Here is a 23,956-nt window from a genome sequence, read left to right as displayed (position 1 = left end):
TTCACCATCAGTCGGTTGGAGAATCAAATAGACATGAGTTCTGATGGAAGAAAAGAATAAGCTAATTGATACTTTAATGCGCTTCAATCGATACAGTGTAACAATGTGACTTGATAATAATTAAATATATAAATTTGATGAAAGAATTAAATAATTAGTAGCTTTTAATTGTATAGTGCATTTTCTAAAAAGAAAAAAAAAAAAAAACTAATAACATAAAAGTTTTTGTCGGAACGTATAAAGCTATTGATAATATTATTTTTAAAAAATATTATTTTACATTTATACTATTGCGTATATGTATAAAATATAATTCTATCGTATTATTTTCTATATTTGGAACACCTTGGAACTGATTTTTCATACATTGTCTTATCTTTTGTGTACGCGATTATTTCGTCTTGTATAGTCGATAAACATTCAACTGATCTTCGTCTCGCTAGCTGGCAGCAGTTTCTACGCATAACAAAACTTAAAACACGTGTATAATTTCCGATGAATCTCTAACATAGTCTATCAGCTCGTGACGTAACACAGTGACATCTGTTAACATCCTAAATCTGTATCTTACAGCTTCCGTAGGAAGCTAATGAAAACATCATGTGGTGTCGGAGTATTCTGAAGACGCGTGCTGTCTTCGGTAATCCGTCCATATCTACCCATGTGCAATATATGACGATTAACAGTCTTAATTTTGTCACGTTGAGACATCCAGTGCGACGATTGTTTAATTCGAACACGTGTGAATGTACCGTCGGCGATGTTATTGATCAATGGAGTCGCCGATTTGAGAGTGAGGGCATAACGGAACCGGTAGAGTCGATAGAGCACATAGTGGCGCACGTTATAGGAACCAAGAAGGTGATATCGCTATTTTTTTCAATGTGAAGTTGATCGATAATTAGTTTTACATACGTATTTTGTTCAACGCGTGCGCGTTTTACCGTTATATTTTTTGCTCGAAATTATTGGCGCAGCAGTTTGGCGCGAATTTTATGACTAGCAATTAATATTATTGGATTTTATGACTGTTATATTTCCTAAATATTTACCACTTTTATAAAATATATTAAAATAAAAATTAGCACATGATAATAAGACAGATAAAATATCGTATTATATAAAAAAATTAATACTGAAATTTAATTCTTTCTCTCTAATAAAGTGCATTTTTAGATTTTGTTAGACAATTTTTCTAATTTTCTTTTATTATTATATTTACAGATAATAGATATTTTGAACGTCAGGAATGATCGACTCAATGCGAGCCAGATCGAAAAATTGGAGTTGTTGTGCGAATGTCGCTTATCGAGGTAAGAGACCCTTAAAAGAGCCCATTATGATCTATATATATATATATATATATATTGTATATATATATCTGGATATATCTCTATATATCTCCAATCTCTATATATCTCAGATATATTACAGATTTCTATATATATTGGATCCTACTTTGCAAAGTCGTCTGTGCTCGCTCATTAACGCCGAATCTTTGCAGAATGCCAGTTCAGTATATTATCGGCGAGTGGGATTTTCGGGACATCACGGTGAAACTTGTTCCACCAATTTTCATTCCTCGTCCGGAGACGGAAATATTGGTAGACTTTGCATTGAAGAGACTGAGTTTGTCGCGATTCGATAGTTGCGAAATCCTGGAAATCGGTTGCGGCTCAGGTGCAATATCATTGGCTCTCGCTCAAGCTTGTAAAAAGGTGTATATAATGTGCTATGACGTTATCGTAATATTTTACGTATTTTACATTGCTAAATCAATCAATAATTAACAGAATTCGATGTATATATGATGTGATATAATATATATATATATATATATATATATATATATATATATATATATATATAATGTATATTTTTTCCAGATCAAATGCATAGCGATTGATGCAAGTCCTCATGCGTGCGATTTAACCATGACTAATCGGGACGAATTAAACTTGACGAATCGAATCACAGTGATACACGCAACTCTAAAATCGGATGCAACTGTTGAAGTTTCCAAGAAATTGAATGGTGCCAGTGATGTGGATTTGAATTCAAAATCGTTCGATTTCGTAATCAGTAATCCGCCTTACGTGCCGACGAAAAACATACCAAAACTGCAACCCGAGATAAGGATGTAATATAAAAAGTATAATTGCGAATTTTGTAGTAGTTATAAATAATTTATAATGTCATTTATATTATACGCAGTTATGAGGATGTCAGGGCATTGGATGGCGGCGACGATGGACTAAAAGTAATCAAGCCGCTCTTAAAATATACCGCCAGAGTATTAAAACCTGGCGGGCGTCTCTTTCTGGAAGTTGATTCTACTCATCCCGAATATATACAATTTTTTACAAATAAATATTCCGACTTCAAGCTCCATCACGAACATACATACAAAGATTTTTGTAATAACGATCGTTTCGTAGAAGTAGTGAAAGTTACCTGAAGACGCAACTCGTGATATATTCACACACACACACACACATACACACACATACATGTTTACTATTCCGATAAAATTAATTTTATATATGTGATTATTTTGTATATATATGTATATAAAATAGATTTAATAAAATAATCACACGCGTTGTACATGTTATATAAGTTTATTATGTATTTTAGTTATAAATATGTTTCTCTAAATATGTTGAACGGATTGGAGTTACAAGATAGTTAATCTTGCAATTAACATATTTCGTAATTTTTTAAATTTTAAATCATATATAAATCAAATTAATTATTTATGCTTGTATGAAGGTTATAAATGTGTTCCACATACACACACACACGCACATATATATATATATATATATATATATATATATATATATATATATATATATATTCTACGTATACTTGTTCAATATGATATTATGTACAATGACGACTGATTGATAAGCCAAATTTAGTAGCACAATTTTGTTATCCGTAGCGTCGAAACTATGGAATGATCTGTCTTCTGCGAAATGATGGCGCTTTCATTATGGCATATGTATGCGTATGTAATGATTTCATTTTACATTATAGTGAAAAAGTTCGATGTCGAGTTATAAAATTTTTTGGTAAAAGTTTATCAAATATTTACACCGTTTTTTTAATTCTTAAGATTGATATATCACTTCGTGAGAGTATTTAATCAAGAATATTTATCGCAACTTATTTATATTCATGCGCTCTATTGAGGCGAAAACTTTTCGAGTTCTTTCTTGATCGACGCGATCAAGGGTACCGCAGGATCTTCTGGTGGAAGTCTGCTGTCCGCCAATATACGCCTAGTATCCACTTCCGGTAAGTTCGGTCTGTGGAACGGACCTGCGCTAAGTGGCCTTGAACCCCAGGCATTGCGTGAATGAATTTGTTCAGCCTGGCCTGTCTCCGGAATATCCTCATCGAGATCTCTGCGTGGTAATGATGTACGTGGTCGGGTTTTTATCTCCGTCGTTGGTGTTGCTACTGGACTGCATGATTATACAATTACTTTTACTATTAAAACGGTTACTTACTAATAAAATATAATTATATACATATATATGCGTATATTTATAAAATATCGCGAGACAATTTTTTTTATCGCAAGTTTTTTATCAAATATATATCTTTTATCAACTCTGGAAAAGGAAAAGATATGTAGGTTTGTATTTAATAATAATCTTGCAATCAAAATTTAATGTTTAATTACCTGTTAGAAGAAGAAGGAGAAGAAGAATATGTACCTGACGTGGGCGGATTTCCCTCTCGATTCCGACAGTATCGCGAGTGTATCCGCCGTTCGTGCAAAGGAAGCTGACATTTGTGACGTTTGCGGTTGCTGCGGTTCTTTGATCTTGACATCTCTACTTCCGAAGAGACTGAATGAGTCCTCGAGGAGTTCGTGAAGTCTCCTTCTGGCGCGACCCACGGGTCCCGATGATAGATGGTACATTCCATCGACATCCGTTTCGGACGTACCGTTACCTTTAGGTAAGTTGAGTCTTTTGAGAGATTGTGAAGAAATAAATATTCCTTATATTTTACAATAATCGATTGCCAACGAACAAATCACCATACAATTTTATACTTTTAAACTACAACAATTTATATGAGATTATTATTTATTCGTTCGTAATCGAAGTCACAAAAATTATTAACGCCGCTAACAAAACATTCTTAAATAATTATCACAAATATAAATTAAACGTGCATTACTAAAACAAGTGATGTGTTTACCTTCTGTTGAGAACAATTGTTTGCTAAGATTCCAAACGATCGGTCCTATAGCTCCAGGATCCTTCGAGGCACTCGACGTTCTTGCGAGAAACGTATCGTCGATATTGCCGTCTCTATCACGACGCATTAATTCCGGAGAATCGATATCTAAGTGCCTGACCTGGAGTGCATATTATCATCAGTATGAAGAATTTATCGATTAGAGCAATGTGTTTACTTAATATTTTTTGCTAATTACCATGACGGGTTCCAAGACTCTTGATAGCGGTTCTACGCTACGCATGCTAGGAAATTGTTTGCACGATGGCATCGACAAATAAGATCGCGGCGAAGCGGTAGATTCCTCCCGTTTTACGTAACCATTTTCCAAAGATTCCAGTGTCTCTAATTGATCGGTCATCGTGTTCAACGAATCCGGTGTTCTGGACTGGTCCATTGCATTTGTTCTTGTCATTCTTGCATGCGATGTTTTATATATTTTGTAAAATTTATAATTATTATAATTATTTAATAATAAGAAAATTATTACATGCATAAACATTTCATATTTTTATCATAAATTAAAAAATTAATGGGATATTAATAAGATTATTATTAATTTTTCTGTAAATATTAGTTGTAAATATTAATTGTTCTGTAAATATTAGTTAGGAACTTTGTCGACTACCTTGCTTTCTTAGCTGGATGTTCTCGAATACCCCAAGGGGTCGAACCACGAATCTTCTTCGGTTCTTCGTCGTCGTCGCTGGAAACTTCGTGAATGCCCAATTCTAGACTATCGGGCGTGTCGGGGGTGATCGGAGTTCTGGATAAAGTTCGCGGAGTTTGTCGCTGACTGGTACCATCCGTCTGCGAACAAGGGAGAGTTGCATAGAGGCGAAGATATGCGATTCAAAGCGTAACAATTTACTCGACAGGGAAGGGAGTAATATTTCTGTTTGAATCAATATCGTCCCTGACATCGAGGAACCAAATTGTCTTTCGCTTCGCAATTTTCCACGTCGTTTGTTGATTGTTCGCGTGCCGTAATGGTTTCAACAATTTCAGGTTTATTTCCTTGGTACCCCATAATCTTTAGTACGTAAGAGCTTTAAATATTATTAAGTATTTTCTTTCTTGTATCTTTATGAGACACTTCTGCTGCACGATATAATTTAGTAGATATATATTCGTCGTTTTTATTAAATATTTTGCATACAATACAAATTTAAAGTAATGTTTAAAATATATACATAAAGATTTATACACTTAATGTAGAAAATAATTTCTTTTTTATTTTGATATGTATATAAAAATAGGATATCATATTGAGTACCTTAATTTCGGTTTCCGATGTTGAAAATGCAGCGTTATCGAGACCAGGTGTTGCGGCTGCATATTCGCGTTCCTTCTTAAGGATACTTCTATTCGGCGGCGCAACGGCGGCACTGTGTGCTCTCTTTTTTTTGGCGGCCAAGATCAAACCGGTGAGAACCAAGATTAGAAGAATGACACCCGCGCTAGCTGCACCGATCAGCAGCAGCCAGGCGTCCCTTTTTCTCGATAGAGCCAGAGGACGACTCTCCTTCAAATAAGCTACGAATATAAGGTAATTTTTAATGCTCATGTTTTTTTTGTGAAGTTCTGTGTCTAGCTATTATTTAAAAGCTATTATTTACTTACGCTCGCTTTGGATAATCACCGGTGCGCCAAGTTCCAAGGCGACCTCCTGAGGCGAGAGAAGCGCCATGTCCCTCGCGGCCGTTTCAGCGGGAACAGGCTTATCATCGAGGTGAACCGAATAGATCAATCTCATCGCACCCCCTTCGATAACGCTCATATTCTGCATTCTGACCTTTACGATTCCCGCAATCGAGCCATCTGTTAAACGAAATCTCGAACGCGTACCTGCACTCTCGTCGTCGCTCGATCGGTTGGAAATGACATCGGTATTGGACTTTGAATCAGACTTCAAATTTATAGATGGCATCGATTCCCGCGAAATTTGATCATTGGAATCAGCAGTTTCATCGATATAAGTTTGATCGATAATTGTAGGTTCGTCATCCGAAGGTAAAAATCTTATATCTGCCTTTAATGTTTTGATGATCTTTTTCAGAGCAAAATCTTCTTTCGTAGGTTTCCCGCGATCGTCCGTTGCGTCGGCATCGAATGTTGGCAGCAACTTCGTCTTTGGCCTAGGAATTTCGATCATCCTCATGGACTTGATTTGCGAAACGTTTGGAAAATACAATTTGTTGTCGTTGGTTAAATTTGAAACGCTCTTTTCGGTTTCTTCGTGAATCGATGAGCTCTCGACGGTACCGACGGTTAATTCGGACGATTGAGCTTTGGTTGCACTGGCGGAAACCTCTTCTTGACGAACTTTTACTCGTGATAAAGTTTCAAAATGTTCCGGTATAACCTGCGCGTATCGAGAAGAATAAGAATTTTGAACGTAATTAACATTTAAACGCGCACATTTTACCTTTCGGTCAATTAATCCACGTAATAAGGCGTCTCTTCGCGATCGTGGATCCGTTGATAGTAGACCAAGGTGACGTTGTTGCTGTCTGGAAAACGCGGTTCGATACAAGCGAGCTAAACGAAGCTCGACTTTAGGCGGTACGGCTTCACCTGGTCGAAGAACCGTCAATAGCCAATACCTATTAATATAAATTTATATTTTTTGTCATCCTTACATTATAAATGATATTTATCTTATTAATATTCATGTTAGATTAATTTTAGAAAGAAATTTTATTATAACGGTTTATTTATCAAAATATTTTTTTCCGTCTATTTTCTATTTCTTATATAGTATGTCGTAATGCTCTAACTTAGAAAAAAAAAACTATTTAATGTATATTATTTTATATAACATTAATTAGTTGCAGTTACCTTTGACCCGGATCATCTCCGATTAGGACTCCGATGCTTTGATCATCATCGTCCAACCTAGGTGTCGGTTCTATGCATGTGATACATTCCGGATTGCCTGGACGATGAGGCGATATAGGATCTGATGGGCTTTTCTCGTCGCTCGGAGTGTAAACTGTGACGGTGTGAACAATCGTCTTTGTCTCGTAAAATGTTAAGCCTTGATTGGGATCTACCCATGGCGGCGCATCTTCCAGACCGGTCCAGAAGAAGTCTTGCAGATGCACCCGCCGTCCTGGTAGATGTTCGATCAGGATAATCTCGTCTTCTGTACACGAGCATTGATTTCATTTATATACGTTTATCTTTATTACGTTTGTATAAAGTCTGATAAAAATATGGCTAATGGATGCATAACAAAAAATTTATTATTGAAATTACTAAAGAATATTTTATTTAATTTTATTTCCCATCTCTCTGTGCTTTAAAGTTTTAAACATAAAATGCAATACATATGCCCACAAAAATTTTAAGATATTATACATATGTATATAATTTCTCAAATTACTGCCGTAATTTTCTCAAATATATTGTAGGATATGAATCTTTTGCTTCTTTATAGAGGAAACTTTATTTTCGTGACAAAATTTTTTTTCGATTTTTTTATGCCGATGTGTTCAGAATGTTCTAAAATGTCGAAAAATCAAATTCTTAAAAAATGTCTGTATGTATGTATGTATGTATGTACGCTATTTGTTGTGCAACCGCGAATTTCCGCAATTTTTGAGATATCTAGTTAAATTTTTTTACACGGATACAATATTATTAAAGGATGGTTGGTATTGAATTTGGTGAGAATCGGCGAAAGAATTCATTTTTTATAAAATTTGAAATTTTGGAGAAATGTCTATACACATTCTATAACTTTCGCAAATTTTAAGATATCAAGTGAAATTTTTAACACGAATAGAGCATCATTAAAGGTCGTGTTATCTTTTTGTTATAATAAAGTTAATTAAGTGTTTCTTAAATGAATTTTTATATTTCTGAAAATGTATAATCTATAACGATTATATAAAAATAAAAAAAGTGTGTAAATTAGAAAATAGCATATTGCTTCTTTATCTTTTTATTTCGCTCACAAAGCTTCCTCTATGAGGAAGCAAAAATTGATAAATCCGTATGCTTAAAGGAGCTTAAGCTTTGTGAGATAAAATGATGAGGAAGCAATGTGCAAGTTTCTAATTTGCACAATTCAGCTTGTTTAATGTTGCGTAACGATTATGATAAATATTAATAATTATCATAAATTTAAAATTCAAGAGTTTCATGTTCTGTCAATGGAAACTTCGGTAAAGATTTTGCGAAGGGAACAGAACATGAGTGTATATATATAGAGGCTTTTCCACGAGGTATCTAGTCGATGAGGCCAACGACCGAACATCATGCGACTTATTGACGATGTCACGATATGGCTAAAGATGAGCCGATCATAATAGATGCGATAATAAAGACAAGGGATACAACATAGGAACAAATTCCCTATCACGCGATCACGTGAGCAAAGCTCATGAAAGTTGTACAATCCAATTAAATGCGTGAGCAAAACTATTTTCGTTGCGACTACGGACGAGAAATATAATAGCTATCGCTATGTTTATTATATTATTTTAAGCATTTTAATAATTAGAGGGTAATGTCCTCTTAAATTAAAGTTCTATATCTGTTAATCGTAGAAGAAAAAAATCTACCTCGTATATCTTAGCAAGCGACACAAGCTTCAGTATAAAATTGTACGATATCGTATATAAAACTGTCGATCAATTATGACACTACGTGAAACACGTTCATGATCTATTCTTCACGCGTATTTTTTTTCGCGTTGTTACGACGACCTGGTTTCACGGTTCGTTTGACTTTCCGGTGCGTGGAAATATTGTTGTAAAGTTACGCGCATCCTGACTGCTCGAATAATTCTGCAACTTTGTGTCTGCAAGGACGAGTGACTCGTCTCTGTTTCTAAAAATTCGCCACAATTATCGAAAGAGAATATAATAATTCTGATATATAGCTTTTTTCACGTAAACATATGCACATATACTATACAGAATGTATCGTATATAAACACGAATGCATACTTTTTTTCCGTCACTGAACTGTATTCAATCATACCGTGCGTATGCAGAGTTTATAGTCACGCGGTATATCTCAGGTATTTTTAGTACGTGATGGTAGTGTTAAATCGATAGAAAACGGAGTTCCTATGGTGAGAATGAGTTGAATTGATCGCTATTAATTCCCGTATATCGCGTTACTCATGCCATTGCATTCTTATTGATATTTCCGTGAATATACGAAAAACGAGTAAAATTACATCGCGACTTCTCCGCGATATTTATCAAATCACTATATTATTGATATTAATTTGTATTTTAAGAAAAATCTATTTTCTTCCATCGATAACATCGATATGCAAATTTTATTTAAATATCACAAGATATCGATAAAAAAATTATAATAAATCTCATCGCGAAAATACAAGGACACTGTCTTATATATACCGTAATCAGGATAGTAGTACCGCGTCCGTACTTGCTTCTACAAGCATGTACCGATAATAATATTGATCACCTGCTAGAACGCACACCTACGTGAGAGCGTTGAATTACTTAAGCTGTCTCACAGACTGGCGCCTAGTTGGCAACTTGCTCGATTTCAACTTACGCGAAACCGGTAGCATCATTGATAACAAGAGGTCACCGGAAGAATGTACCCTCGTGCGGAAATGAGATCACGAAACGCGCGGCGCGTTGCTTGTATATTATATTTTTACGCGCACGTGTAGTGTGACGATATGAAAGAAAACTTAACATCGAATCGATCGAGCACGTGGAATCACGCATATCTGTTCGCTGCCTGATTCGCATACGCTTTTTATATATTATTGTATGTATATACGCGAACGTGAAAATTTATCCCGCGAAACACCAGCGATATAAATTAAAAATATATGTGTGTGACACGTGAAATAAATTCGTATGGGTGTAATAAATTCAGCATGATTTATAAGAAACAGAATAAACATATGAAAAGAGAAATTAATTTCTTTAATAAGACAAAGATAATAAAAAGCTTTGCAGCATACTAATATTTCAAATAACACCGCGAGTTATATAAAATGTATAAATACAAAAGATTTTAATTAAATTAATAAGGTAAATCTAAAAGTAGTCCCTTGCAAGCTATTCTAAACACACAACTAAGTACATTGTAACTTTATGTAAAATTATGCATAAAATGTGCATTTCTTTACGTTATAAAATATTTATTACTATTTTGTACAGATTTTTGTTTATTTATAGTGATCTATTTTATGAATGTATCGTACTAGGTCACTGACCGGCACCTGGTGGCATGGATGCAAGCACTCTGGAGATATTGGAATTTTGCAATAAGAAAATCGTAATCTGAACGACGGTCCCAAAAGACGCGGATAACGCTGCACGCAGTATACTGCATAGTAACATCGCGTCAAGCGCGCTCCGTTATACTGATTCGACTACAGGGTGTTCTACAATGGATGAGTAATAAAATATCAGAGTGGGGTGGAGTTTGCGCAGAGTGGTGCATGTTGCGAGGATGAAAGGAAGTAGTGTAAAGTAACGATGCGTGAATGGAAATACGAAAAAAGGCAGTCATTGACAGTTATTGATTATTTCGTTTCTTTCATATTCCAAATGCTTTTATGTGCGAAATGCGAGTTTATATACAATCCGGTGAAGGGACGGGGAGAGAGGAAAGTTTGCTCAAATTATTATACTTTTCATCTGTCAATGCTATATACATGCGACTACGGGGGGTATATCATGCTCAATAAATTATCGATAATAATAATATTAAACAATAATTTTTAATTAATTTGACAAGTTTAATATAAAAGTACATGTACAAATTCTTAAAGAATAAAAAACATCGCCTTTTTTAAGAAATCTTGGTATATACATGATTTCACAACAACGGCAATAAAAAATTTAAACTCTAAAAATTTAGATATAATAAGCATTGTAACTATATAAGTCAGTTTAAGTGTACTTTGATATCAGAGTTGGGCGTTAATCAATTTTAATGTATTTGATTAGGTAATTTAATTAAAATAATGCAATTACAGTGTAATTGTAATTACAATATAATCAAAAGTACTTGTAATTATAATTACTTATAATTATTATTACATTGTAATTATACATTATAATTATAATGTAATCATAATTATTTTTAATTGTAATTACATGGTAATTGTAATTATAATGTAATCGTAATTACTTTTAATCATAATTATATAATAATTACAATTATAATTACTTGCTAATTGCAATTATAAGTAATTGCGATTACACCTTAATTCTTAATTTTGATTATGTAAGCCTTTAATATCAAATATTAATCGTAATTTTGTCTCATTCATAATTATATGAAGATTTTTATAATTACATTTAATACATATGTTTTTTATAAACTACTCATTTCAGTAGAATAAAATCTAATTACTGAAATGAATTGAGACTTATGAATATGTATTGAACTTGATCCCATCTCTAGTCAAGGTATTAATCATACGCGCCTTTAGAAGACGCATATTCTTAATCGCTCTTATTTTAATTACAATTACAATTACATTTAATAAATTAACAATTAACAATTACGTAATTGTAATTTATACACAACTTTTCGCAATTATCTCATTTAATTCTTTGCAATAATAAACGATTATAAAATTATTAATTGCATCAAATACTATATTGTAATTGTAATTTGTAATTGTTAATTAGATTACATTTTTGCCCAACTCTGTTTAATATACATATAAGAATATATAATTATAAAAATGCAGAATATTGTATCGGTTGTAGAAAATAATACAATTTTAATTATTTATTCATATTAATTTCTCTTAAACCAAATATATATCCTATATTTTTATTTGTAATGTTTGTTATTATATTTGTATAGAATTAAATACTAATTTATATAATCAATACTTAATGATTAAATTACATATATAACCAAATATTTATTTCTAAATATATATTTCAAATTAATTCAAATACTTATTAAATGCGCTTACTATATTATTTCAATATAATAAAAACATTATATAAATATGTAAATAAAAAATATATTCGATAAAAAAGAAAATGTAAATGGGTAAACTGAGGATTATATTCTTCCTCTCCCTATACATAAAATCTTATTAACATAATATTATTACGATAAAGTACGATTTAAATATTTTGTTAATTTGTTAATTGTGTGTGTGTGTGCGCGCGCGCGCGTGTGTGTCTCACACATATGTTTCACACTATATAATATCTAATCGTGCTATTTCTGTGATCTGGTATAAATATCTTTAACAGATGTTGTGTTATCATCTGTTAAATCTAGCTTTAATTTTTTGACACTTTCGATATGTTCTCCATTGATCGCAGCAACGACTTTATCGCTGTCCATTATTGTAACATGATTACCTTCGATATAACATACTTCCACATTTCCTTTAGTAATCTGAAAATTATTTAACTATAAAGTAATTCTGTTATACAAGTAATCTTTTAATCACCATACAACTTACCTTATGTAAACCGTAATCTTCCTGAGAAAAAGACAATGATTGTATCATAGGCTTTAAAAGGATTATCGGTGTTTTAATTTTCGGGAATTGTGTAACATCATATTCATGAACAGCGATTAACCGCTCGTAAATTGTTGTACACAAAGATTTGTTATTGTCAACTGACAATTTTGTATAAATTGGAGAAACATGATTTGTAAAAACATCTAATTTTTCATCCCAGTTGGTGCATTTATTTAATTCCAAAAGAAGCTGTAAAAATTAGATTAATAGTAACTCTTATTAAAAAATAACTCATTCAAAGAAAATTTCTATAAATAATATACCTTTCCACTAAGTGCTGGTTGTATAGTATCCATTATACTCAAAAGAATATTATTTTCGAGTTCAGTAATCGTGTTAAAAGGTAAATAATTATTTGCTAATGCTTTCAACTGCTCAGGTGCGCCATCGATAAGCACTAATCTGCCTTGAAGATTCATGCCTTCTAACTTTCGCACTAGCTCAATTGCGATCAAAGATCCCATTGAATAACCCACAATGACAAAATCCCGATTCAATTTCTTTTTGCTCAAAATATGCTACAAACAAATACAATATTATAAAATATAGTAAAACATATTGAGAAATAATACTATAATTTTATACTTAATTTTACTCCATTATTATAATGTTCTGTGAGAAGCTATAATCTTAATTAAATATAAAATTCATACTTTTAAAAGACGATCTGCGATCTCATTTATTGAAGTACAGCCCGCGCCGATATGATATGTTCCATGTTGTAAGCACGTTGCTGGAGCTTCGATATGTTGTACCAACGAATCGAATATATTTCCACAACCTTCCATTCCTGGCAATAGAAATATTTCGCTTCTCGTCATATTCCTTTTTGTTGGCAAATCCATACACACATCAGGTATTAGATGATCGTTACCTATCAAACGAACGAGCAGCTTAATGCCAGTCAATTCGTTCACATCTCGAACATTTTTATCATTCAAAGTGTCTTTGTCAAACAACTCTATAAGTTTAGCAAAATTAAGATAACGAATATCTTGCGCTGTAAGGAAAACATTAAACTCTCGTTCCAAAGTCTGTTTAATTTCCACAGCCATCATCGAGTCCATGCCGAGCTCGGGCAAAGAGGTGTAGCGAGCCACGTTATTCAAATCCTTCAAACCTATATTAATATACAATATTTTTATCTGCTTGATTACACATAATTAAATTGTTTAATTTTTTATGCTATACTAACTTACCCATAATATTAGCAACGGTTTCAACAATATTGCTTACGCCTAAAGTGTCTGAACGCTTATCAGCTACAACCATACTCCCCACTACGGGATGTTCTTGTAATAAAAATTCTTCGAGTTTCTCGATGCAGGAGCTTATCTTTTGTTGCAAAGTACCGCCAATAACCATTTCCTTATCGTCGTCTCGCATGTCGGCCACGAGGCCGACATCGCCTACTGCGCCCCATTGAACCGCTAGTCCGTGTAAGCCTTCTTGCACTCTTCTCTCACAAATTCTTTCCATAACAGAGTTCGCCATGCCATAATTGCTCTGTCCGGCATTGCCTCTACCGCAGGAAACTGAAGAGAACACAACAAAGTGTCGAAGCTGGAGACATATCTCTCTAGACAATCGATCCAAGTTCTTCGTCGCCCAAGCTTTTGCTATAAATGGTTCTTGAAATGTTTCTACAGTATGATTCTGGCAGATCTTATCGTTCAATACTACAGCAAAATTAAATACAGCATCTACAGGCGCCAGCTTTTCCGCTGTTTTCAATATATGTTCGCAATCATTAACGTTTGACGCATCAAGGTTCGATAAGATCAATATTTTCACTCCGTAAGATTTCCATAAATCGATCTTCATTTGCTGATATCCGTTCTTTATTCCTGTGCGCGAAATCAGCACGAGATTCTCGGCGCCTCGAATGATCAACCAATCGGCTAATTCTAAACCGAAACCACCTAAGCCACCGAAAATAACATATGTCTTGTTCGGCATACAATAATAACGCGGAAGTGCTAGAACTGGTGCGTTTATGGATTCGTCTTCTTTATGTATTTTTATAACTATCTAAAAATTGTAATATATTATAATATAGATTTATTGTACATTACGATGTGCTGTATCTCTTGACAAAAAATATAATTACAAACTATTTTAATTAATTATAGACTTACTTTCCCTATATGCTTTCCAGCTGCCATGTATCTAAATGCAGACTCGATTTGGTCTGCTTGGAAAACTTTTCTGCTGATTGGCTTGATGGCGCCGCTAATAAGACCATTGACTAGGATCTTATTCAATACCATTTTTCGTTCCTCTGTAGCCGAGAATAAGTTGTCCAACATAACGCTGTAAAATGTAATGCCTTTCGAAAAAACTGATAAGTTCAACATATTATTAGCTATAAAATCAAATTTGCCAATTTCCAAAAAACGTCCTCCTTTCGCGAGACAACGAATAGAAGCCTGAAGTTTCTCTTCAGCTAATGAGTTCAGTACGATATCTACGCCGCGACCGTTAGTCTTTCGGAATATCATTTGCTCGAAACTAGTGTCGCGTGAATTTCCGATATGATCTTCTGGAATACATGGAAAAGTCTCTCTTATAAACTTTCGCTTTTCCGGAGTGCCGACGGTGGTGAATACTTCGCAGCCTTCGTAAAGCGCGAGATGAATCGCCGCTTGACCTACGGCGCCAGTACCCGAATGAATTAATATCTTGTCGCCTCTCTTCATCGTTGTCTTTACATATAATCCGTAATAACATGTGCCATAAGCGCATGGAACTGTCGCAGCATCCTCCAATGTCCATTCGTCAGGAATATACCAGCACAAAGCTCTGTTGGCTACGCATATATTTGATATGCATCTGAAAAAGAAAAGTTTATTATGTTTTTCATAAAATATAAAAGTAAAATAAAAGATATAGTTTTAGTTTATATCTTTTAAAAATAATAAAGATTTTTAAATAAGTTTTTCTGCTTTCGAAATTAAAATATAAATATGTGGATGCACTGACGAAAAATTGTTATCTAAGATATGAGATATAAAAATTTTTATTTAAAATATAAACTATTTAAATAATCTAAATTTTTAATTGTATTTTTGTGACTACAGATTTTAGTTAGAAATACTTGTGAGAACGAGTATATAGTAACATACCTATTTTCCAACATTCCCATTACTTTGCGTCCAGCATTATCGATACCGACATATTCCAAACCTATCAGACATTCTTCTAACCGTCCGCGTGACATATATTCATCCATGATAATTTTGCCCGTCGCTAACATTACATCTTTGAAATTGATAGTCGCATAAACTATGCGAACAAGATCTTTGTGCTGATAATCCGAAACAATCGGGCCTTCAATCCAACGTAATGAGCTCAAATCACCGCGAATCTAACAATAATACACATTATTGTAAAAAAATTATTCGACAAAAGAAAACTTATTTTTCACACAAAAGTCCGATACATACCATTTGATTGACCAAAGCATGATATGAGAGTTTTGGCGTTAAAGGTGCTAATGGAAGATGTTTATATGATCCCCATATCATTCCCGGACGCAAAACATTTATGATGAGATCGATCTGGAGTTGCTCCGCGTACAACGGCTCGTCTAAAGAAAATTTCGGTGCTGTCTCGGTTTGGATCAACACACCTCTTACTAATTCCCCACCTGGTTCTTTCCTCAAACAATTTATAAGACCTAATAAACCGCATTCCGAATCTTCTTGCCCCACTAAAATTATTCTCGCGATATTATTCTCGTCGTTTAAGATAGATGTTAGTTGCTCTAACCAAGAAAATTCATAATTGTTCACAAAAATAACTTCTGCCTTTCTCCTTGTTCTTTCTTTTTTCTTTAACAGTACAATATGTTCCTTTTCCGTGCGTTTCTCAAGAACTACTGCTAAATTGTGTCTCTCTGCATTTGTAAATTCATTTCTTGAGAACGGTTGTCCTCTTGTTAGTAAGAAACCGCCGTCTTTCAATACCGATAGAATTTCCTTTAAGGTTTCGCTTTTATTGTTTGTTAATAGATTAAATCCAGCGACTAGTATCGCATTATCATCCTTTGATAGCTTGATGGGCCGCGCAATTTTTGGAGAAAGAGCAATTGAATCGAAACGATCGGTTCTGGTTATTAAACTGAGGTTGGGCTTAATCAACGGCAAGTTATTTAAGACTTCGAGAAACAATGGAGACGCTAATTCTTCTATCCATATCTCATCATCGTTTTCAATCAATTCGATAATATTTACTTTTGTCGCTTGATGATACTCCAGAGTGAGATGCGTCGATAAGATTATGCTCTCTTGTAAGGAAACTTCGGCTCCATCGCGATGCGCTACGAATCTATATTCTTCGAGAATTGGATTTCCTGTTGGCTTTCTACGAAATATAGAAGTAGCTTTTGCACCATGAATTTCAATACCACCTGATACTATTGTCTCCAGATCTTTGTACACTCGTACGGGAAGATCTACAATTAAAAATTAATTATTAAATTATTTTTATCATTATTTCAAAGAAAATAAAATTTGAATTTTCTTCGCTTTAACGTATTTTTTAATTTTAAGACTACCAAGATATTTTAAATATTGAAAAAACAAAACAATTTCCAAAAAAAAGAGAAGTTTTTTTAAACAATATCTGCATATGATTTACGGGAAACTTACACTTTTCTTCAGATGTTATATTTTGTATACACTGAGTATGAAGTTTCGTATCGATGATCAGTTTTTGTATTTCCGTAGGAACATAAAGATTCCTCACATCTATCCCCAAAATTTTTATTTGCAACATATTATCCATAAACGTTACCCAGTTATTCGTCCAAGCTATATGTCCTTGTTTTCCGGTAGTGGATGAATTTTGTAATCCCCGAAATAAATTAGCATATTGATATCCACGTAATTTAAGTTCTTTATAAATGTCTTTTGTCGTCATCACTTCTTCCTCATTCTCGCAATTTTGGCGTAAGAAATGACTCGGTATTTTCTCTTTAGCAGGATCGGGCGTAATACGCGCTGTACCAGTAACAACAGCATTACCTCCTTCTATTATTTCAAAGTTTCCAGTGCCTAAATAATAATTAAATAATTATTATCTTAAGTATTTATTTTTGTACTACAGATATACATATATTAAAGCGCTGCACCGAAGTTTGTTTGGGAAATATAAGTTTCTTTTCTAACAAAGTCTACCTTTCTGCACCATTACTGTTAGGTCCAGATCTCCCAGCTTCGGAATATGCGTTATCCGAAGAAACTTGACATTTTCAAATACAATGGATATGTCATTAAGCCACTGACCCTTCAGCATACTAATCGTATCCCAAACGAGAAGAAGATATCCCGTGGCTGGCAATAAGTTTCTTTCGTCAATTATGTGACCGCTTATGTATTCGAAAGTTTCGTCTTTTAATGTAATATTAATAGTTCTTTCTCCGGAAATAAGTTTCTGTATTGTTTTAAAACTCATTACGTACCAATCTTCGGAATGATTCCATCTAGAACATCATAAGAAATATATATTAACCATCAAATTGAAAGTAAAACTTTTGGCGTTACAAAAATTATTTAATATTTTTTCTGCATTTTTGTATAGTTTAATAGATCAAAGTTTTATATACTTGATTGATGGCGAAATCATTGGCGTTCCACGACTAACAGGAAATTGCACAATCGGATATAAATTCGCTAGTTGCGGTTGCAAACCATTGTTATACATTTTTCCCAATCCTTGCAAAAATACTTTAACATTGTCTTCGTGATGGCGTTGAAATAATGCAATATTAGTCGTATCGAACAATTCTGTCGCAATACTTTGAAGAATTTCATCCGGCGCAATTTCCAAGGTTAATGTATTTTTAAGAGTCAGTCTTGCAGTTTTTTCAAAAAATGCAGGACCTAGTAGATTATTTGTAAAGTATTCAGCATAGGACAACTCACTCATGTCGCAAGACGAAGTTTGCCACATGTGATTGTGCGTCATGTTTTGCGGTATTATTCTATTTAGATAAACCAAAATCGTCGCTTCTGCAGATGCAAGATAACGACTGTGAAGAGGAAAATTGCAGCAGTTAATTTCTTTAGTAAAGATGTTATTATTCTAAAAAAATATAAATGACAGTTCAAAATATTATTGCTTATATAAATTATTTTATTAAAAATAAAATATTTATTTTAGTCACAAAAAATATATAAAAGCACCTGTAACTTTGTTATAAATGCCGTTACTGAATCTTTTGGCCCACTTATACAGCAAGTATCGTGACTCATATTGCAGATTATATCAATATCCGGTGGACACATGTCCTTAGCATTTTCATAACTAAGACCAATGTCCGCCATGGCGCCATGAACTATTTTTGTTTCACTCAACGCCAATCCTATATAATATGAGGATAGAAGCACTTGTTCTATTGTAAAATTTCCAGTCGCGTATCCACAACAGAGTTCACCGATCGAATGACCGATAACATAATCTGGCACGATATTTACGGACTTTAAAAGATCGATTAATCCGATCTAAAGAGAAAAGTATAATATTTTCTTTTGTAAATCCTAAATAAGTTATTTAATTTGCATGATTTATGCAACAATTAAAATGAATAAATCATCACCTGCATTACAGTAATGCCAACTAACGAGTTCAATATACTGTTAAAAATTGCTTCATGTTTACTTGTTAATACATCGATGATGCACATTCCTCGTGTCCTTAAAATAGTATCGCATCTTTTTACAGTTTTATAAAATATCGGGAATCGCAGTAACGCTTGACCTATTAACATAAATATTGAAATAATTTAATTATAAAGTATTACTTTTTTGATATACATACATATATATATGCAAAATAAAATGCGTACCCATGCCAGGCCATTGCGATCCTATTCCGGAAAACACGAAACAAATCGGTTTTCTTTTACCTGAATAATGTTGTATTTCTTTCATCATTTTTATCGATGCTTTAGATTCGATAATTGCGTACCCTCTGTAAGGATGACCTTGTATATCGTCAGCGTGAAGATCATGCAACAGCCGGATATATTCGATGTCTATCGGCTGATTCTCGATCTAATATATAAATTTATTTATTTATTTTAATATAAAATATATTGTATAAATATGTTTTTTTTATCGATGAATTAAAACGCATAAGTTTTTGGTACCTCATTTAATAATGATTCGATTGCTTGTTCAGTGCGACCAGATACAACGACAAGTCTTGGTATATCGTCATTTGGCGCTCCTCCATTAACTTTTTGCTTCAAATTAGATCGTAGCAAAATATGACAATTGGCTCCGCCAAAGCCAAACGAATTAATACCCACAAAACCGGGGTTCCATGGTGTTGGAGTATTCACCACATGAATACTTCCATCCTCAAGAGCCTTGATACCTTTCCGTACTTGTGTGAAGTTTATATTTGGCGGAATTAAGCCGGTTTGTATCGCAATTATGACCTTACGAAAAATAGTTTTATCAAAAATCTTTCTTCGCTTTTTCTCCCTTCTCATTTTTAAATTATAATTATTCATTAGGATTAATGCATTAAGAGCAACAAGGAAGCAAAAGTAATATTAGCTTTATTTAAGTATTAGTATTAGTTAAATAATTAATAAATCTATATACTCGTTAATGATGTCTTTTGCACTGACAATGAAATAAATTATTGGAATACTTTACAGTGCATATTATAATTTATATTTTTTACCTTAGCAATTTGACATAAACCTGCAGCAGCCTCAGAGTGACCCAAGTTTGATTTGACAGAACCAATTAACAATGGAGTCTTCCTATTCTTGCAGACAACTTTCTCAAGTGCATTAATTTCTTCCGGATCGCCAACTTTGGTACCGGTACCATGAGCCTCCATAAAAGCTATACAAGATGGTGATATACCGCATTCATCGTAAAACTCTTGAAGCAAAGCTCCTTGCATTTCGCTAGATGGGAAGGTAATGCCTTGTTCTTTGTATCCGTCACAATTTGTCTTGGCATATACAATAGTTGCATAAATTCTTTTAGCTTTCTTTGCTTTTTGCAGATATACTACACCGATTGTTTCGCTACGCATATAACCGTTTGCATTTTCATCGAAAGATTTACAAATTCCATTAAGTGATAAAACTCCTAGAATCAAAACAGTTATGAATCATAATATACATATATTGTAATATATATTTTTAAATCGTTTTCGAATTAATATCTCTTATAGCTTAAATTTTTAACATTCAAAAAGGAACAATACCAAGTCGTGCGAATAGTAAGGATATATTTGGATGTAAGCAGAGATTTGCACCACCGACGATAGCGGCGTCACATTCGCCCGATCGCATACTTCTATAAGCATGCTCCATAGCAAAGAGTTGAACTCATGCGTATCGATTTGATAAGACGGACCTGTTATACCTAACCAGTTAGATATTCGATTTGCCAGTATAGCTTTGCTACATCCAAGAATTATAGAACCTGATACCTAATATATATATATATATATATATATATATATATATATATATATATATATTTAAACTGTTTAGAGAGAACTTGTTATTGCTTATATTATAATACTCGCACATATTATTACCAAAAAAAAAGTTATTTTTATACAATGTTATATATATATATATATATATATATATATATATATATATATATATATATATTATATATATATATATATAGATATATTATCTATCGAAATTTTTTTACAAGTAATGCATGAATTCGAACTAATTTATTGATTGTAGTACTCATTAATAGCATTTTGTACCTGCAGTTTTTCGTAAAACCAATTTATTTCCGATTCAGAAAAACATGCCCCGATAAAAACTCCAGTTTTTGTCCCACGTATATCTTTCGGATTTACTCCTGCATCGACAATAGCTTCATAGGTATGTTCTAATAACATCCTACTCATAGGATCCATCACGGCAACTTCATCGAAGGAAATATCAAAATATTCTGCATCGAATTTCTCCATATTATTGATTTTTCCTGTGCGTTGAGGTATTTCTGGATGAACTGTAAGTTTTCAATCATATCATTTAAACGAGATATTTTTTTAATTGATGATTTTATTGATTATATATAATGTAATTACGTCGATAAATGACAAGTTTAGATAATTAAGGAGGCATACTCATTTGAACCTTCGAAAAACGAGTATATTTTCTAGATTTTTTGCAGCACAACGATTTGATAAAAACTTTTTTTTTTTTGCGATATTAATATTATTAATATGCAATATTAATATTATTAAGTGCTTAAATTTCCCGCTTAATTTTTTTTTTTTGTAAAATTTTGCGAATATTTGCAGATTTGATTTTATGCACGGTGTGTATGAAAATTCGGACTATGTTTGACGGATTGACTTCAAATTTTGCATGCGAATTCCTAAGACTCTGGATCTGCTAACAAAGTCTTATTAAATCCGATTTCCAATTTTTTGTTATAAACAAAAAAGAAGATAGACTTTAAAAAAAAAGAAAAGAACTTTTCTTCAACACGCCGCCATTTCTTTATTTTTTAAAATTTTAAAAAAACGCTTGGATAGCAGATAGCTATTAATATGTTTAATAAAAAATAGCTTGTATTTTGTATTTTGAATATGATCTACGAACGTTTTCATGCACACCGTGCAGCCATCTAAAATTTGAAAGAGCTCTGCAAATATTCCCACAACTTTAAAAAAAAATTTCTTTTAAGCTGGAAATTTTTATTTATGCAGTCAATAATATTATATAAATATAAAAAATTAAAAATTTTTATCAAGTCGTTGCTCTGCAAGAAAATCAAGAAAATATATTCATTTTTCGAGGTTTTAAACAGGTATGCCCCCTTAAAGTATAATTATATATATTTTTATAAAATATATTATACAGTTTTCTCACATTATGTACATCACACATACACACACACGCGCGCGCGCGCACACACACACACAATTAACAAATTAACAAAATATTTAAATCGTACTTTATCGTAATAATATTATGTTAATAAGATTTTATGTATAGGGAGAGGAAGAATATAATCCTCAGTTTACCCATTTACATTTTCTTTTTTATCGAATATATTTTTTATTTACATATTTATATAATGTTTTTATTATATTGAAATAATATAGTAAGCGCATTTAATAAGTATTTGAATTAATTTGAAATATATATTTAGAAATAAATATTTGGTTATATATGTAATTTAATCATTAAGTATTGATTATATAAATTAGTATTTAATTCTATACAAATATAATAACAAACATTACAAATAAAAATATAGGATATATATTTGGTTTAAGAGAAATTAATATGAATAAATAATTAAAATTGTATTATTTTCTACAACCGATACAATATTCTGCATTTTTATAATTATATATTCTTATATGTATATTAAACAGAGTTGGGCAAAAATGTAATCTAATTAACAATTACAAATTACAATTACAATATAGTATTTGATGCAATTAATAATTTTATAATCGTTTATTATTGCAAAGAATTAAATGAGATAATTGCGAAAAGTTGTGTATAAATTACAATTACGTAATTGTTAATTGTTAATTTATTAAATGTAATTGTAATTGTAATTAAAATAAGAGCGATTAAGAATATGCGTCTTCTAAAGGCGCGTATGATTAATACCTTGACTAGAGATGGGATCAAGTTCAATACATATTCATAAGTCTCAATTCATTTCAGTAATTAGATTTTATTCTACTGAAATGAGTAGTTTATAAAAAACATATGTATTAAATGTAATTATAAAAATCTTCATATAATTATGAATGAGACAAAATTACGATTAATATTTGATATTAAAGGCTTACATAATCAAAATTAAGAATTAAGGTGTAATCGCAATTACTTATAATTGCAATTAGCAAGTAATTATAATTGTAATTATTATATAATTATGATTAAAAGTAATTACGATTACATTATAATTACAATTACCATGTAATTACAATTAAAAATAATTATGATTACATTATAATTATAATGTATAATTACAATGTAATAATAATTATAAGTAATTATAATTACAAGTACTTTTGATTATATTGTAATTACAATTACACTGTAATTGCATTATTTTAATTAAATTACCTAATCAAATACATTAAAATTGATTAACGCCCAACTCTGATATCAAAGTACACTTAAAGTACTCTGCGTTGATACCACTGCTT

The 23,956-nt window shown here is 32.3% G+C and overlaps 3 protein-coding genes across 6 annotated transcripts in view; 1 reads left to right on the top strand and 2 right to left on the bottom strand.

Moving 5' to 3' along the window:
* Positions 1–465: 465 nt before the first annotated feature.
* Hemk1 (HemK methyltransferase 1) lies at positions 466–2,791 on the top strand. Its single transcript, XM_070304901.1, has 5 exons — positions 466–861; positions 1,225–1,313; positions 1,505–1,718; positions 1,887–2,140; positions 2,215–2,791. The coding sequence occupies exons 1-5, from the start codon at positions 601–603 to the stop codon at positions 2,456–2,458; spliced, it is 1,062 nt and encodes a 353-aa protein (XP_070161002.1). The 5' UTR covers positions 466–600; the 3' UTR covers positions 2,459–2,791.
* On the bottom strand, positions 2,035–10,621 carry LOC138938134 (uncharacterized). 4 transcript variants are annotated; one of them, XM_070304896.1, is made up of 10 exons: positions 10,481–10,621; positions 7,102–7,408; positions 6,689–6,866; positions 5,884–6,625; positions 5,537–5,796; positions 4,889–5,070; positions 4,460–4,676; positions 4,222–4,381; positions 3,695–3,986; positions 2,035–3,473 (listed from the first exon to the last, which is right to left on the bottom strand). In XM_070304896.1, the coding sequence occupies exons 1-10, from the start codon at positions 10,605–10,607 to the stop codon at positions 3,191–3,193; spliced, it is 2,748 nt and encodes a 915-aa protein (XP_070160997.1). In that variant the 5' UTR covers positions 10,608–10,621; the 3' UTR covers positions 2,035–3,190. The 4 variants fall into 4 exon arrangements, with proteins under 4 accessions (XP_070160997.1, XP_070160998.1, XP_070161001.1 ...); XM_070304897.1 differs by having other exon boundaries at positions 2,046–3,473; positions 3,729–3,969; XM_070304900.1 differs by having other exon boundaries at positions 3,381–3,473; positions 3,729–3,986.
* Positions 10,622–12,459: 1,838 nt separating this feature from the next.
* The window catches only part of LOC138938400 (fatty acid synthase-like), a 13,219-nt gene continuing 1,722 nt past the window's right edge, over positions 12,460–23,956 (bottom strand). Inside the window, 18 exon segments of the mRNA XM_070305315.1 lie at positions 12,460–12,642; positions 12,710–12,961; positions 13,036–13,290; positions 13,426–13,892; positions 13,972–14,803; positions 14,911–15,604; positions 15,898–16,139; positions 16,219–17,228; positions 17,425–17,829; positions 17,953–18,257; positions 18,381–18,859; positions 18,961–19,278; positions 19,374–19,534; positions 19,623–19,830; positions 19,926–20,219; positions 20,471–20,889; positions 21,008–21,133; positions 21,136–21,235. Of these exon segments, the coding sequence (XP_070161416.1) occupies positions 12,460–12,642; positions 12,710–12,961; positions 13,036–13,290; positions 13,426–13,892; positions 13,972–14,803; positions 14,911–15,604; positions 15,898–16,139; positions 16,219–17,228; positions 17,425–17,829; positions 17,953–18,257; positions 18,381–18,859; positions 18,961–19,278; positions 19,374–19,534; positions 19,623–19,830; positions 19,926–20,219; positions 20,471–20,889; positions 21,008–21,133; positions 21,136–21,235 (6,750 nt within the window).

Source organism: Polyergus mexicanus, unplaced genomic scaffold, assembly GCF_030449975.1.
Source record: "Polyergus mexicanus isolate NDT 795.1 unplaced genomic scaffold, iyPolMexi1.0 SCAF_12, whole genome shotgun sequence".
In the NCBI taxonomy this organism is placed as follows: Eukaryota; Metazoa; Arthropoda; class Insecta; order Hymenoptera; family Formicidae; genus Polyergus; species Polyergus mexicanus.
Note: the sequence above shows the minus strand (reverse complement) of the source record. Positions and strands in the feature narration are given on the sequence as shown.

Bases quoted from the DNA above. Each gene is read 5' to 3' on its own strand.
- Hemk1 (XM_070304901.1), top strand. From the start codon at position 601: ATGTGGTGTCGGAGTATTCTGAAGACGCGTGCTGTCTTCGGTAATCCG. The intron at 1,719-1,886 runs GTGTATATAATG...TATTTTTTCCAG, and splicing joins TCGCTCAAGCTTGTAAAAAG to ATCAAATGCATAGCGATTGA. The intron at 2,141-2,214 runs GTAATATAAAAA...TATTATACGCAG, and splicing joins CTGCAACCCGAGATAAGGAT to TTATGAGGATGTCAGGGCAT.
- LOC138938134 (XM_070304896.1), bottom strand. From the start codon at position 10,607: ATGTTACTATGCAGTATACTGCGTGCAGCGTTATCCGCGTCTTTTGGG. The intron at 4,382-4,459 runs GTAATTAGCAAA...TATGCACTCCAG, and splicing joins GAGTCTTGGAACCCGTCATG to GTCAGGCACTTAGATATCGA. The intron at 3,474-3,694 runs GTAATTAAACAT...ATAATCATGCAG, and splicing joins TCTCCTTCTTCTTCTAACAG to TCCAGTAGCAACACCAACGA.